Here is a 16529-nt window from a genome sequence, read left to right as displayed (position 1 = left end):
GCGCGCGTGAGGTACCAAATAAATACACGACGCCATCATGCCTAGCAAGCGCATTGCTTTGCGTACCGTCACCTCTCGACCGGTCACATATTGAGGGATCTGAAACAGCATGTTTTGGACCCTCTCGTTGGAGGGGAAGACAAGGCCGTCCTTTGTTTGAATTAGAGCCCCTAGGAATTGTTTGACTTGGCTGGGGTCTAAGCTGGACTTCTTTTCGTTGATGGAGAAGCCCAACTGGAATAAAAGGTCTACCGTCTTTTGGGTATTGGAGAAGCATGTTTCGTAAGAATCCCCTGTTATGAGCCAGTCGTCGAGGTAAGGGTAAACTGGGATGGACAACCTGCGCAGGTGGGCCGCTGCCACTGCCAGTACCTTTGTGAATACCCTTGGTGCTGATGCTATGCCGAAGGGTAGCACTCTGAACTGGTAGTGTTTGCCCTCTATCATGAACCTGAGGTATCTTCTGTGCTCTGGCAACATTAAAATATGAAAGTATGCATCTTTCATGTCCAATGTTGTCATGTAATCTCCCTGATATAGCAGTGGGATCACTTCCTGTAAGGTCACCATACGAAACTTCTGGGGTTTGATAAACTTGTTCGCTGGGCGCAGATCTAATACAGGGCGCATGGTTAGATCCTTTTTGGGTACAAGGAAGTACACTGAATAAATACCTTCCGTTACCTGAGATAGAGGCACGACCTCTATGGCTCCTTTTTCCAGCAGTTGTTGTACTTCTTGGAGAAGGATAGCAAGGTATTCCGGTGTCATGCGTCGTCCCCTCGGGGGTCTGTATGTTGGGGAACTGTTGAATTCGATGCAGTATCCGTGGGCTACGGTGGAAAGTACCCATCGGTCTGACCTTATTCCCTCCCATGCTGGAAGAAAGGATGTTATCCGGCCCCCGACCGGTGTTGCATGGGAGGGGACGCGAATCTTCGCGTCACTTGGTGTTGTTGGGGGCTTGGGAGCCTCTGGCGGTGGACCCCCGACCTCTCCCTTTGCCCCTGCGCTGGCCTCTTTGGCTGTACTGCCCACTATTGGTCTGGTAACTGGTGGCAGGGTACTGTTGCTGCTGATTCTGCTGTTGGCGTTGGCCACGAAAAAAGCGTTTGTTGCTATAGCCGCGTCTGGTAGTGGGCTTAGAGATCTGGTCAAGAGTTTTGATAGTATCAAACTCTTTTTTAGCCATTTCCAGAGCCTCATCCACCGCTTTCCCGAAGAGGTTTGAGTCTTCAACAGGTTTATTTATTAAAGACGCCTGTGTCTCCGGTTTGAACCCTGAGTTGCACAGCCATACATGGCATTTTAGGAGTATTCCCTGAACCAGGGAACGTCCCGCTGTCTCAGCAGCATCCAGAGAGTTCTTTACAATACTCTGGTTGACCTGGTTTCCTTCGCCAATAGTTGATAGCAGGCGTGTACGTAGTGGTTCCGGCGCTTCTTCGGCGTCCTTGCGCAGTTTGGCACACTGCGCGTCCGCGTAGCTAGCTAGCAAAGAATTGTTGTTCGCAATTCTTGCCGAAAAGGCAGCCGAGGATGTGACTCTTTTAGCAAGGGCATATAACCTCTTGCCCTCCTTGTCAGGTGGTGCCTCACTGGTGGACAGCGGCACCCCTGCCCTCTTCCTTGTATTAGTTACTACAAGGGAATCCGGAATGGAATGTCCCCTGATGTACAGCGGGTCTGAGGGTGAAGGAGTGAAAAGTTTTTCAATCCTTGGATTAACTCCTCTGATTAGTGCGGGTGTGGATAGCAAAGGGATGATTCTTCTCTTCACTGAAGCGAGGAGGGGAATGGTCTGGCTGACTGGGGGTTTCTCCTTAATTACTCTTTCCACAAAGTCTATTTCCGGAGAGATCTCCCCAGTGTCCAGTTCGAAATGTGCTGCTGCTCTGCGCAACAGGGCATTGAATGTGGGCTGATCGTCAATGGGAGACGTGTTTCTAACAGGTGAATTGTCAGGAGGATTTAGGTTCAGGACATCAGTGTCCGAATATACTGATGGGGATTGCCAGGGATGAGAAGGTCCTTCTTCTGGATTTTCTTTGAAGCCTTCTCCTACCATGTCTGGGCTGTCCAGACCTTCCTCTTGGTTCTGTCCCTCTTCATTGTCCACAAAATCATCCTCTTCTTCTAAGTCTAAGGCTGTGTCCTGCCTTGGGTATTTGGCCCTGGGGTCCTCCTGAGGCCCTTCTCTTGTTCTCTTGGGAGTGGGAGGGTTCTGGGTGTTCATAAACCTCTCCATTCTCTCCATGCAGAGATGGAGCCTTTCCATGGTTTCATGGGGTACCCCTGAGCGGTCTAGTGGGGGAAAATTAGTGTCATCTTGCTGAAAACGGCTCGACCTCTCCCATAACGTCGAGGAAAGTGTCCCGTCGCCTTCCGAAAAGCCTTCCGGAGTGCTGGGGGTCCCCCCCGACTGAAGGGGGTAGTCCCTGTCTGTCTTGGGGCTTTTTCGTCGTGTCTTTCGACCTCTGCGTAGCGCTCGACAAGTCCTTCGGCGTACGCTTCTGGGCATCGGCTGCCACGATCCTCGACAAGCTCTCTGCGACTCGTTTGTGAGCGGAGGGCTGTGGTTTCGACGTTATGGGTGTCGATCGTTCTGCGGCGGCGTGCGCTCTCTGCTGGTGCGCGCCGGCCGATGGTTTGGGGGCGGCGCCCTTATTTGCCGAAAGCCCAGTCGCTGGTCGCGGCTGCGGTTGCGAGAGGGGCTTCGAACCTGAACGGTCCGAGGAGGCCGCCGGTGTAACCTGCTTCTCCTTGGGCGCTGATGCTTTCTTCGTCTTTGACGAAGAAGAGCTATGGGTTGTGTGTTTATGTGTTGTATCGTGTGCGTCAGTGTCGCTGGGGTGTTCATCCCCATAAGCAGGGTGTGAGCCGAGCCCGTCGGGACCGGGGACAGACGAAGAGCGCGAGCGCTCTTTAGAGGGGTGTACGACTTCCGTAGCGGAGGTCGTGTTATCACGTTCCTCGTCACTGTCGGTGGTAGCAGCGGCGGGTGAAGACCCTGGCCTTCGACATAGCGTAGGCTGCCCACCTCTTGACCCTACGGTCTTTTAGAGTCTTTGGCTTTAGAAGCCGACAAGCCGAGCAACCCTCCTCTTTGTGATCGAGGGGCAAGCAGCGGTTACACCGTGAATGCGTGTCCTTCCAAGTAAACTTGTCCTTACAAAGTGGGCAAACCCTAAAGGGTGTCCTCTCCATAGCCGAGGCAATAAACCGTGATAACTACCCCAAGGGAAAGGAAGGGGAAAAGGAAAGGCATTCTCAGAAAAATAATCAGAGATGTCCCACGACCCCACTCTCCCTACTGTATTTGGCCTGCGAGGCCAGGCCACGTGTTCAGCAACGCCGAAGGATCTCCTCCGCTCGTCCCCTCCGTCGAAGATCTTGCTCAGCGGAGACAGCTTCACAACTGCGTCGAGGGAGGGATCGATATATTAAATCTTTAAACAGGAAAAAACGACCAAAGGTTGAGGAGATGGAATCTGCAATGTCTCTCGAGGAGCTCCGCGTAAAGGCGACCAGTAGCTGGGCGGAAAAAAACAATCTGAGGGACCTCGACGCGTGAGGGATTGTGGGTACAACACACGTCACTATAGGGATAGTATTTCAGACACGCCTTGTCGACGTCCCTTTTCGACTACGAAAAACAAAATGCAATACTCCGCAGTGACCACTGGATGTCGGACCTATGCACAGCATGTGATTCTAAGCAGATTAACAAGCATCAGAAATTATATATATATATATATATATATATATATATATATATATATATATATATATGGGATACATTACTCACCGTAATCGTATTTCTGATGCTTGTATCTGCTTAGATTCACATGCTGTGCATAGGCCGACATCTAGTGGAAGCTGCGGAGTATTACAGTTTGTTTTTCGAAAGTCGAAAATGGGCGTCGACACAGGCGTGCCAGTAATACTATCCCTAGTGTGACGTCCACTGTACCCAAGATCCCTCACGCGTGTAGGATCCTCAGATTGTATTTTTTCTGACATGAGGAAGCATGAGGAGTAGCGTGAGTACAGATAATCCAAGCAGATAGACAGAAAAGGTAAGACTACAAGCAATCATGCGCCTTCTCTCGGAGGGGAGGAAGGGTGGGTCGCATGTGAATCTAAGCAGATACAAGCATCAGAAATACGATTACGGTGAGTAATGTATCCCTTCTGAGGCTTGTGGAATCTGCTTAGATCACATGCTGTGCATAGATTAGCGAGCAGTACCAGAAGAAGGAGGTGGGATGTGAGAAGGGTCATGAGCAAACAGGTGTCTTAGAACCGCTTGTCCCACTTGTGTATCTGTCTTGGAATGAGTGTCAATGCAGTAATGCTGAGTAAAAGTGTGAATAGAGCTCCAAGTAGCCGCTTTGCAAATGGTGTCGAGGGGAACATTTGCAATGAAAGCCAGAGTGGCACCAATGCCTCTAGTAGAGTGGGCCCTTGGCGTAAAAGGCAGAGTCTTGTCAGAAAGAGAGTAACACAGCTGTATACAGTTGATAATCCACTTCGAGATAGCGCCCTTAGAGACGCGATCCCCCTCTCTGCCTGTAGCTACGGAGACAAACAGTTGATCTGTTTTCCTTAGCGGTCTGGTTTTATTTACATAGTATAGGACCGCCCTACGCACATCTAGGGTGTGTAGTTTCACCTCAGCCGAGCTTTGCGGGTTCTGGAAGAAAGCCGGAAGCTCGATGGACTGGTTTACATGGAACTTGGATATGAATTTAGGTGAGAACCTAGGGTGTGTGCGTAAAACCAGTTTGTCCTTGTGGATAGTAAAGAAAGGATCTTGCACTGACAGAGCCTGAATCTCACTGACCCTTCTTATGGAGGTAATGGCTACTAAGAAGGCCGTTTTATAAGTCAGGTGTTTGAGACTACTTTTATGCATGGGTTCGAATGGGGGTCCCATGAGCTTAGCTAGCACCACGTTGAGGTCCCATCCTGGCGGTGGGTTCGAAATAGGAGGGTGAAGTCTCTTTACTCCTTCCATGAAGGCTTTAACCACTGGCACTTTCCACCACGAGACCTTGTTATGGGATGTGGTGTAAGCCGAGAGGGCTGCCAGGTGTACTTTCAGTGAGTTAAAAACCAACCCTGCATCCAGCAGGTGGAGCATGTATGTCACAACGTTGGAAGGAGTGCAATCAACCGGGTTGATTTGTTTATTCTGGCACCAGATAACGAATCTTTTCCACTTATCAAAGTAACAGTGCCTTGTATTTGGTTTCCTGGACTCCTTTAGAATGTCCATACACCTCTGTGGTAATTTGAGATGTCCAAACTCTATGACTTCAGGAGCCATGCTGCTAGGTTCATAGAGTTGGGTTCCTGATGCACTGTTTGACCCTGTTGCTGGGACAGTAGGTTGTACCAAGCTGGGAGTCTGATGGGTTCGCACACCGCCATCCTGTGTAGGTGTGGAAACCATGGTTGTCTCGCCCACATGGGAGCAACTAGGATGAGCGTCATCGATTCCTTGTTCATCTTGTACACCACCTTCCTGATGAGAGGAGTTGGTGGAAAAGCGTACGCAAACATCCCTGACCAGTTTATCCACAGGGCATTCCCTTGGGAGTCCGGTTGGGGGAACCTGGATGCAAATCCTGGGCATTGTTTGTTTTCGCTTGTGGCGAATAGGTCTATAGTGGGGAAACCCCACTGAGAGAAGAGATCTTCTACCACGTCTCTGTGAAGGACCCATTCGTGTTCTTCTGGGAGGGAGTCTCTGCTTAGAGCATCCGCTAGGGAATTGAGCTCCCCTGGAACATGTTGCGATGACAGGAAGATGTTCCGTCTGAGTGCCCATATCCAGATTTTCTGGGCAAGCTTGGACAGATTTGGTGAACGAGTCCCCCCTTGCTTGTTCAGATAGAACATGGCTGTCGTGCTGTCCGTCCTGATCTGCACCGACAAGTTCAGTAGATGGGGCTCGAACGTCTTTAGCGCTCGGAACACTGCCAGAAGCTCTAGCAGATTGATGTGGTTCTTGGCTACTGAGTGAGACCAGAGACCCTGAGCTGTGTGGTGGAGATGGTGAGCTCCCCACCCAGTCAGGCATGCATCTGTAGTTACCACGGCTTGTACTTCGGGATTGTAAAAGGGTTTCCCCTTTGCGAGATTCTCTCTTGTCCACCAGTGTAGGCTCTGTAAGAGTGTTGGCGAAACGACCACTAGATCGTCCCAATGACCACTTGCCTGAGACCACTGTTTCGCCAACCATTCCTGCATGGGACGCATGCGCAGACGCGCGTGGGGGACCAGGTAAATGCATGACGCCATCATGCCCAGTAACCGCATAGCTTTGCGTACTGTTATCTGTTGACCTGACTGATAATGCGGAATTTGCAGAAGTATATTCCGAATTCTCTCTTCCGAAGGGAAGGTCAATCCTTTCTGAGTATCTAGGATAGCTCCTAGAAATTGTTTTGAGGTGCTTGGCACCAGACTTGACTTTTTCTCGTTGATAGAGAAGCCTAATTCGTGGAGGAGGTCGATAGTCCTCTGAATGTTTGACCTGCAAATTCCTGGGGTCTCCCCCGTTATGAGCCAGTCGTCCAGATAAGGGTACACCGGGATTGCTTCCCTGCGTAGGTGTGCAGCCGCCACCGCCAGTACCTTGGTGAATACCCTTGGTGCAGAAGCTATCCCGAAGGGCAGTACCTTGAATTGGTAGTGGCGACTGTCTACCTTGAAGCGTAAGTACTTTCTGTGCGCTGGGAGCATGGAAATATGAAAATAAGCATCTTTCATATCCAAGGTTGCCATGTAATCCCCCTTTTTTAGGAGGGGGATTACCTCTTGTAGCGTGGTCATACGGAATTTTTGGGGCTTGACATACTTGTTGGCAGGCCGCAAGTCTAATACTGGGCGCATTGTCAAATCTTTCTTTGGCACAAGGAAGTAAGTTGAATAGATACCCTTGTTTACCTGGTGTCCTGGGACGAGTTCTATCGCGTCCTTTTCTAGCAGAATGGCGATCTCCTCGAGAAGGATCCTTTGATGCTCTAGGGAGTGCACTCTTTGTCGTGGAGGATGGTTCCGGGGACGCTGCAGTAGTTCTATACAATATCCTGCGGATACTGTTGACAGCACCCATCTGTCTGAGGTGATCCCTTCCCAAGCCTGGGTGAAGGTGGAAATGCGTCCCCCTACTGGGGTTGCGTGGCAAGGGACCCTGAACTGAGCGTCACTGTTTTGGTGGAGGCGTGCCACCTCCCTTGTTGGGGCTGCCTCTGCCTCTTCCACGACCTCTCTTGTTACCCCTGCCGTAACTCTGGGTAGACTGCTGGTTGTTATTCCATTGTGTACCCTGTCCCTGGGCATAGTTGCCTCTTTGTGAATTTTGTCCGCGTGGGCGACGAAAATTACTGTTCCCCCTCTGGTTAGGGGGTTTGTTGGTAAGCTGGCCAAGGGATTTGAGAGTCTCATATTCATCTTTGGCATTTTTAAGTGCGTCTTCGACCGCTTTCCCAAACAATAGGTCGGGTTCCACTGGCTTGTCTATTAAAGAAGCCTGGGTTTCTGTCTTGAATCCCGACTGCCGTAACCACGCATGTCTTTTGATAACAGTACCTTCTGCTATCAATCTCCCTGCGTTGTCAGCGGCGTCGAAAGTTGCTTTTAAAATGCAACCAGACACGGCTCTCCCTTCTGCCGAGATCCGAGCCAGCTGGCCCTTTAATGGTTCTGGAGCAGAGGCAATGAGCGCCGCGACCTCTTCCCATTGATGGCAATTGTAACTAGCCAACAGGGTGGTGGAATTCGCAATCCTTGCTTGGTAGGCGGACGTTGAGGCTACCTTCCTGCCAAACCCGTAAAGTTTTTTGCTCTCCTTGTCGGGAGGAGCTTCTGATGAAGATAAGGGCGTGCCAGCCCTCTTTCTAGTGTTGGTCACCACTAGGGAATCTGGTCTAAGATGTCCCTTTATATACAGAGGGTCAGACTGGGCTGCCCGGAAAATCTTTTCAATTCTGGGGTTGACAGCTCTGGTGAGGTTAGGATTCACCAGGGAAGGATCTATTCTTCGTTGGATGGATTTGAGGATAGGGATGGTCTGAGCGACCGGTGTTCTCTCTCCTACAAACTCCTCCGCGAAGTCCCTTTCCTCCTGTACACCGAGGGTGTCGATGTGGAAGTGTTCCGCTGCTCGAGCGAGAACCTCGTTAAGGAGGGGCTGGTTATCAACTGGAGAGTCAGTAACTGGGGCTTCGCTTTGTACTGGGGAATCTACTCTGTAAATTTCCTGCTCATCTTCTCCCTCCTCCAGGTCCTCATCCTCTGCATAGTAATCTGTCCCGGTTTGTTCTTCCATAATTGCAAACTCCTGGTCCTCTTCAGGGAAAACTTGTCCCTGATAACTGGGGAGTGGAGTAGAATATGGAGTGGAGTAAGGCTGAACCTCGAAGGGTTCAGGTCTTTCGACCCGGGGCTTTTTACTTAGCGGGATAGGATCGGAGGAGCCTGAGGGTGTGGCCCCTTGAGGGTTATATGAAAGAAAGTGTTCTGGGTTCTTATCATAAAAATCAGCCAAGGAAGACATCCTAGACATAACCCTGTCTATGTCTTCACTGGACCATTCCCTGGAACAGGGTATTACTTTAGCAGGTGATTTATTTTCAAGGGTAGACTTGTGTTTGCTTGTCTGCTTAGGCTTTACAGGGGTGGAAGGCTGTGCTTTCCGCTGTTTCCCCCCTTCTCCGTGCGTGGAAAAATGTTTTCCCTGTCCCTTGGGGGCCCCAGAGACTTTCGACGCCTGGCGTCGAGGGTCTGGAAAGGTATCTGTGTGCTTCGGGCGTGGGGCCTCACTGGTGTTAACCGCGGTCTCGGTATCTTGGAGCGCGGCCTGGGGGTGGAAGTCGTCTTCGTCTCCCGACGATCGAACTTCCGTTAGTGTGTGTAGCGAGGCACTCTTGGCAAGAGTGGATGATTGCCTTGCGTCGTGAGGCGATCTCGATCGAGAGCGCCCAGAGGACACCGAGTCGGACCGTTCTTTTTGTGCCTCTTTCCGGGAAGTCGACGTCGTCGAGGTCCGGTTGGTCTTAGTGTGTTTAGTGTGTGTTAGGTGTGTAGCGCTTGCGTCGCCGGGGGTCTTCCCCATAGCCGCCTTGCCGGACGACCTTCCGAGGTCGGGGACCTGCGCTCGTCGGCTGTCTTTCGACGCCGTAATGCCCTCGCCGTCCGAAAGTACGGCGTCGCTGCCATCGCTGAAGGCGCCCTCCGCTGCCATGGCCTCCTGCCTGGCGTGGTGGGCCCAACGCTTTGTCGAACGGTCCTTAAGTGTCTTAGGTTTAAACCTACTACACGCTCTGCAGTTCGCTTCGGGGTGATCCCTCGGCAAGCAGAGATTGCACGTGGCGTGCCTGTCGACCCAAGGGTATTTGCGATTGCACTTGGGGCAGAATTGAAAAGGGGTACCCTCCATACGCACCTTAAGGCAGCGGGCTGCTAAGTGTAGGAATATATATATAAATGTAACTATATATCAAGAGTGAAGAGTATGTACCACCCCCCACTCTCCCTACTTGTAAGGGCCGAGGCCAGCGGCCTACTAGGCCCGGGCCGAGGCCAGCGGCCTACCGAGGCCCAGATCCGTCGTGCAGCAGTCGACGGTCGATGACTTCTCCAGCCGTCGTCGAGGTTGAGGGTCGACGTTGGGGTGGGGAAGGGAATGAATAAGAATTAAAATTATAATAACAGCAAAAGTATGGCTAAGGCCAGGGAACTCCGCAAGATGCTTCCGACCAGTATGGCGGAAAAAAACAATCTGAGGATCCTACACGCGTGAGGGATCTTGGGTACAGTGGACGTCACACTAGGGATAGTATTACTGGCACGCCTGTGTCGACGCCCATTTTCGACTTTCGAAAAACAAACTGTAATACTCCGCAGCTTCCACTAGATGTCGGCCTATGCACAGCATGTGATCTAAGCAGATTCCACAAGCCTCAGAAATATATATATGCAAATAGTGCCAGAGGAATTCAAAGCCACATCTTTATGACTAAGTTAAATTTCATTGTGAGGGTCCCTTCAATTCTGGAAATACTCTTTTGTAACTTCAGAATTATATGGGTCAGTACAAGCTATTGAAATGGCGTTGCTTTGTATTGCACAAGAGAAGAAACACAGGCATTGATGTACCTTTGAAGTTAATGATGCCTTCTTCTTCTGCTGCCTTAGCTTTTGCTGAGCTGGCTGTGGACTAGAGGATTGGTTATCAGAAGACACTGGAGACATCTGTGGCACCATGCTCGGTTTATTCGGCAAGGGGGAGGCGGGAGATGCAGGAACTGTAGAAGCCGCAGACACTAAAGACTGCTTGTCTTGCAGGAATACCTCCATCATCGATGAGGCAGGAGTGAAAGACTGGCGCTTAGTGAAAGGGCTGTGTATTGTTGACTCACTGGGGCTCTTTAAATCTAAGAGAAACAAGAGAAGTCAATTAAAGTGAAAATATAAAATACTGGTCACAAGGCACCTTTTAATGAAAAATCCTCCTATGAAGCCAAATCTCAAATCTAGCAATACTTTGAGGTTTCATGCCCTTCCAAATTATAGATTGTTCTTAGGAACAAAGGTAGGATCCAGATACATCAACACAATTGGTGTATTGAGTGTTTCTTCCGAATATCCAGAATGTTAGGAGGGAGCTTCAGAACCAGCCCTGAAGTAGAGGTTGGGGAGGCAAACCCTAATGGTAAATGTTAACATGGATTTCTAAAATATGGCCTGGTGGACAGATTGTAGGAGGCCACCATAATTATAGTGAACAGGGGAACTCAGAGGTTAGCCAAATCCAATCAAGGTAAGCGTGGAGAGTGGTCAAGGCTTAGTCTCAGGAGAAAGGGAGTGGGGTCGGGGATCACAATGAGTCCACACAAGGAAGCACACAATATTTCAATTTAGACAGATAATTACAAACATAGTCTATTTTAGGCCCAAACACACACACTAGAACAATAAACCAAGCATGTAGTAATAGCACACAATACTCAATTATCAAACATAGGTTTTTAGGAGTGTATACAATAACAAACAAAAAGATTAGTGAAGCAGTAGAATGAAGCCAGTTCACAAGAATGATGCCCTAATTGTATACCCTATTATGTATGAGGCCCTGTGCCCAAAAGTCACAAAACTGCTTCTTATGATAGGGGACAGATATAGGAATAGTGCATGTGGTGGTGAAAATGTTCCAGAATATATTCAACAAGTTACCGGTATGTAAAATATTATTCCTATCTTTCAGATGCAAGCTTTTAGATCAGACGATAAAAAAAAGACATGGACATTAATAACCAAAGTTTATTTTAAGGAGGCCAGGGGAGGTGTTATGAAAGGTTCTTAGGCTTTTGTACTTAAAAGGATACACTGTCAAGTTGTCAATTAGACTTCAGTTGCTCTATTCAGTTCTTCAGTTAAATCACATGTAGTCTGGTTCATCAGGAGATTAGGAAGTACTCATAACAGGAACCCACTGGCTCCCACCACCCAGGCTCACATATCTCAACTGCCAGGGGTGGAACTCATTCAGACCCAAACATTCCAAACTTACAGCAAACATTCCACGAGTGACATCACTCCATACATCCCTCATCCAGGCAAGGTGAATACACAGGAAGAAAGGCCAATCACGCCTCCTTCACTTACTGTAAGCACACCACAACATGCATCACACCTCACCATCATAACCACCTCAATACCTCCTTCCGTTACACCACAAAACATATACCCTTCACAATCAGACAAGGAAGCACACCCAAACTAGTGCACTCCGTCACCAAGGTCACTCTAGAAACAAGCAGAAAACGGCTGGACAAACAGGCTTATTCAACTATTCAGTAATGGCACCCCGCCAATATTACAACAAACTTCTACCCTCAAACAAAACTCAACACCTTCCACCCACCACTGCCACCAGCGGATCACCAGCCTGCCACGCTGGAGCACAAACGTGCCCCTCTGGGCTACTAACCACCAAAACCACAAAACCTGGGGAAACCTAAACACCACCTGTCCACCACTGCCACTGGCGAACCTCAGGTCTGCCACATCTGAGCGCAAAACGGCCACCTATATGGGCTAGCACGAGGCCCGCTGCAAGATCTACAAGGAACAGGTCTAAATTACTATCCCAGACCATACCATCAAAGCAACTGCTGAATCGGGCGCATACATATAACACCTCTAACACACACTCACCTGACCCTTTCCGAACACTCATTCCCAACTCTCTCACTAAGGCAACCAGCTGCCACACCGGTCAACTAAACCACCAAAACATCAGCCTTAAAGTGTTGGCCAGACACACAAGCCCTCATAACTACACTAAACTAAACTAAACCGGGTGGACACAGCCACAAAGATGTTGGCGTACTCCCAGAACCATCCAATATTCTAATCCAGGATGATCCCAGAAGCAACACTTCAGTTAAAACAAAATACCTAATGAGATGCAGGTGCACCTGCATCACCAGAGTCTCCACAGAAACTCACACTGGTCCCAACACAACCAAACTACAACTAGTCACACAAATCATGGCTCCACAAAGCCTCTAGACCAAATTACCAATAATCCAATGAGTCGTTTAAGTCTTTTGATCAGAATACTGATCACACCAAACCATGACTCTGCAGAGCGCCATGACCAGACTCCCACTCATCACACAAAACAAACCATGACTCTGCAGAGCCTCCTACACATACAACTCCATAGCTGCGTACACTAAGCAACCACCCGACTCTGCCCTGGAGTCATCTCGGCTTACCGCAATCACTCCCACACAAACAACTCACGTGGCTCTCCTTGCACACCTAATCCACAAACACTACACCAGGATCTCTCACTCTGCTAACAAGCGTTGCAGTCGCTAAAACAAACTTTGCGGTGTGGGCAGGACAATCAGGAGCCCCAGAGTCGCTTTGGGGCGAGCTCTATCGCCCCTTTCTTTAGTATGGCCCGAACCTCCAGCAGCAGCTGAGTGACATGGTTTTCCTGACGGGCCACTGGTGGTATTTGGGGGCATTTCCGTTGAAACTCCAGGGAGTGTCCGTGGGCGTGAGCGTCCAGCACCCAACGGTCGGTGGAGATTGTCTTCCACACGCTGACCATGTTCACCAGCCGGCTTCTCACTGGGGTGCACAGGTGGGGGCCCCGACATCCCGGCCGGTTCATTCTTGCTTGCGTGTTGACGGGCTGCCTTGGGGTCCTTGGAAACGACTTCCTCCTCCAAAAGCCTTGGAACGGCCCATGTTTGTCTCTGGGGCCGAGGAACGGGAGGGTTGGCGGTACAAAGAGGAGCTCCTGCTGTAACCGTTAGAAGAACGGGGAGACCTCTGTCGCCTTGATGGCCTGTAGAGACTCATCTACAGCCTTCCCGAAAAGATAGTCTCCGTCAAAGAATGTCCAAGACCCTCGTCTGGAAGTCCTGTTGAAAGTTGGTGGCCTTGAGCCAGCCACGACGACGAAGGCAAACGCTGTTGCCCATCTGGCGGAACCCTGCATCGTCGAAGTCCGCGACCACAGTGATGGTGTGGTCTGATGCCAAATTGCCTTCTTGTAGAATCGCCAACGCCTCTGACCTCTTGTCGTCGGGGAGGAAGTCAAGAAGGGGAGGGAGCTTGAACCACAGCTCCCAGTTGTAGGGCGCTACCATAGCGAGGGCGCTGTCAGCCTTGATGATCGTCACTGCAGAGTAGATAACACGTCGTCCCATAGCATCCAACTTCGCTATTCGGAGGGGTGGACACTGCCGAGAATGAAGCTCCAGACGACGACTTCTTGGTCGCTTCAGATACCGTGTCCAGTGACGGTTGGGTCCGCAAGCACTCAAGAGTCCATCACCCTGTATTTCTGCTCTAGGCGGTCCCTTTTCGCTGGGGCCGTAGAAGGGTTCCTTATGAGAGACAGGCCTTCGTCCCAAATGTCATCCAATAGTGGGACTGAAAGGATGGTCTCTCTTCGAGGTGCTGGTATAAGAAGCCCTCCTCCTCTGGTGCGAGTTGGAAAAGCTCCGAAGCGTTGGAGATCATTGCATGAAAAAAGCCTATCTCGACCAGCAGGGAGGATCTGGGCGGCGGGAGGTCCCCCATCACACTGTAGTCGTCCGTACCAGTCGTCATCGCCGTGTCAGGATCCGTCTCATCCTCGGGGGAGGCGAGGGCGGTGAAGGGTGGGTGGCAAGGAGGCAGTGCGTGCCTCTTCCTGGCCGGTGGTTCACCCTTTGTCAGAGGGTCATCTGTCACCGGAGCTGCGGGTGGGTCCATCGGCGTAACAGGCATCATCCTCTGTATCTCGGATACCAGTGTATCTAGAGAAGAGAATATCCACAGAGGTCTCTAAGGGGCAGCTGAGGCAGAGGGCAAATAGGAAGCTGGGGCACAGGAAGAGAGCCAAGGCCATCATCCTGAGGCTCTCCATCGCCTTCCTCGACTATCTTCTTAGTTGTCACCTGCACAGTCGCCCTTGTCATAGGGCCTGACCCAGACGTTTCCCTAGTCGCCTTTGCAGTCCTGGTTGGTCTGAAGGTAGACTAGCTAATCCTCCGAGGAGATATCCATGCCCCCACCCACCTTTCTTCACGTGCAGAGGGGGTGGTCTCGGGGAGATGACCAGCATCATCTTCTCTGGGGCCTTCTCAATGGGCTGGAATGAAGACTCCCTCCTGGCAGGGAGGGACACTCTTGCCTTCAGAGGTGTGCCCTGCGGCTCTGCCTCGGCAGCCTTCGAAAGGGATGCCGCCACCACCACCTCGATGGAAGGCAGAGCGCCTTGGTCGGGTGTACCTGGGCCTTCACGGTCAGGACGGGTCCCTTGGCCTTCGTGGCTGTCCCGGACGCCTTATCCAGCTTGGCCTTCTCCTTAAGGCGCGGGTCGGAGCCTCTGTCCCCCTTGGTCTTCTACGACGAGGGCAGGCTGGCTTTGGACTTCTCCATGGCTGTCTCCGGGGCCAACTTGAATTTGCCCTGATAGTCAGAATTCCTCTTGGATTAAGATCCAGAGCATTGGCTGGTAACTGAAGTTGCTGGAGACGAACGCGCCCTGGCTGCTGAGGAGCCTGCCGCAAAAGCACACCTGGTGGCAGTGGACTTGCAGTGCTCAGCCTTTTGTTGGAGCCCCATGGGAGGGGCGCCCGAAATGGACTTAGAAGCCCGCTCAGCTTTCTCTGATCCGAGAGAAGCATGCTCTTGGGACCCACCCAGTGCAGAGGCCTTGGTCTGCAGCCACTCATTCAGCCGCTTATGCCGATCCTTCAATGAGCGTGTCGAGAATTCACGGCAAACTGCACAATCATCCTCCTTGGGCGTGGGGGAACAGGCAGTAAAGGCACAGGGAATGTTTGTTCTCCAAGAAAACATTCTGTAGCCGCAGCAAAGCTTGAAAAGGGGGGTGGAATCCTTCTCCTCTGACATGGTGCACGCGGCGTAGACCTGAAGAATCATTTGGAAGCCTCCACAAAGAAACTCCAAGAAATCAACCCTTGAGGGCTTCTGAAGAATTCGGAAACCGGGTCCCCGTTAGTTGGAAGGGTGATCGATGTAGCACAAAGCTCGATTGACCAGAAAATAGAGTAAAACTCATCCAAAAAGGTAAAAATGCAGTAAAAGCTCGAGTGCTATGCACGAGGACTCCCAACACTTGAACGTGCAGTAAAAATCTGAAGATGGCTGACAGAGGAGGAGCTTAGGTAGAGGGCAGTCATAGGCTAAGGGCAGGATGACCCAATGCTCAGTGATTGGTTTGTTAGGAGAAAGACGGTTCAGAAATGAAACAGATTTTTTTTTTTTCTTTAACAGAGTATTCCCAGCCTGACGACAGGGAATATTCAGGAGCATGTAAATACATGCCAGACCCCATGCTGGAGAATAAGTGTTTATTTGAATAAATGTCACTGTGAAACTGTTACAGCCCTACTGCTCACATTGACCCCTCTTGAGAGAAGCCTGGCTGCTCGATCACATTACCAACCTGTGTAGTTCAGACTTATACCAAAGGTTGGGTCCCTATTGCCGGGAGGTCAAGGTTATTGTAGTGCACCCAACGGGTACTGCATTAAATCTTGCCTAACCATGTGTTTAACTGTTTTTGGAGTCTGACAAACTCCATAGCCATCTCCTTTTTGTATGATGACAGCACCCTCAGTGCCGTGGCAGAAATTCTTTACATTTCTCATAAGGTTTAATTACTTCTTGTGTGAAGTACTGTTCCCAAGAATAGTAAAGTGAAATTGACTTTACTTACCTCTTCTCTTTGTAGGTCCAGCACAACACATCTTATGTGGAGTGCTGAAAGGTTACCAAGGAGCCCCTTATCCTACATTCTCGTGTAACTTTTTTTTTATTACCCTCACTACTTTAAATGGCTGGTGGTAGTGGTTTCATTTTCCTACCATTTTGCTTTTCTACCGCAGGCTGAACCGCTGCAGTTCAGCACCCATGGGTGACCATTTTGTCAAAATATCCCAGTCTTCTTTTTTCACCATTTTCTGTTTGAGGTGTTT

General features: G+C 50.3%; 1 protein-coding gene across 12 annotated transcripts in view; it reads right to left on the bottom strand.

Moving 5' to 3' along the window:
* The window catches only part of UBAP2L (ubiquitin associated protein 2 like), a 1950223-nt gene that overhangs the window by 1107174 nt on the left and 826520 nt on the right, over nt 1-16529 (bottom strand). For all 12 annotated transcript variants that reach the window (XR_011304365.1, XR_011304368.1, XM_069651771.1 and 9 more), the window contains one exon: nt 10171-10448. Coding sequence is in view for 10 of the 12 variants with exons in the window: in XM_069651771.1 (XP_069507872.1) it covers nt 10171-10448 (278 nt within the window). In the remaining 2 variants the exon portion in view is untranslated. The remainder of the gene's footprint in view (nt 1-10170; nt 10449-16529) is intronic.

The sequence above is a fragment of the Ambystoma mexicanum genome, chromosome 1p, assembly GCF_040938575.1.
Source record: "Ambystoma mexicanum isolate Mex_15411 chromosome 1p, UKY_AmexF1_1, whole genome shotgun sequence".
NCBI lineage: Eukaryota > Metazoa > Chordata > Amphibia > Caudata > Ambystomatidae > Ambystoma > Ambystoma mexicanum.
The sequence above is the reverse complement of the archived record's forward strand: the minus strand, read 5'-3'. Positions and strand labels throughout refer to the sequence as shown.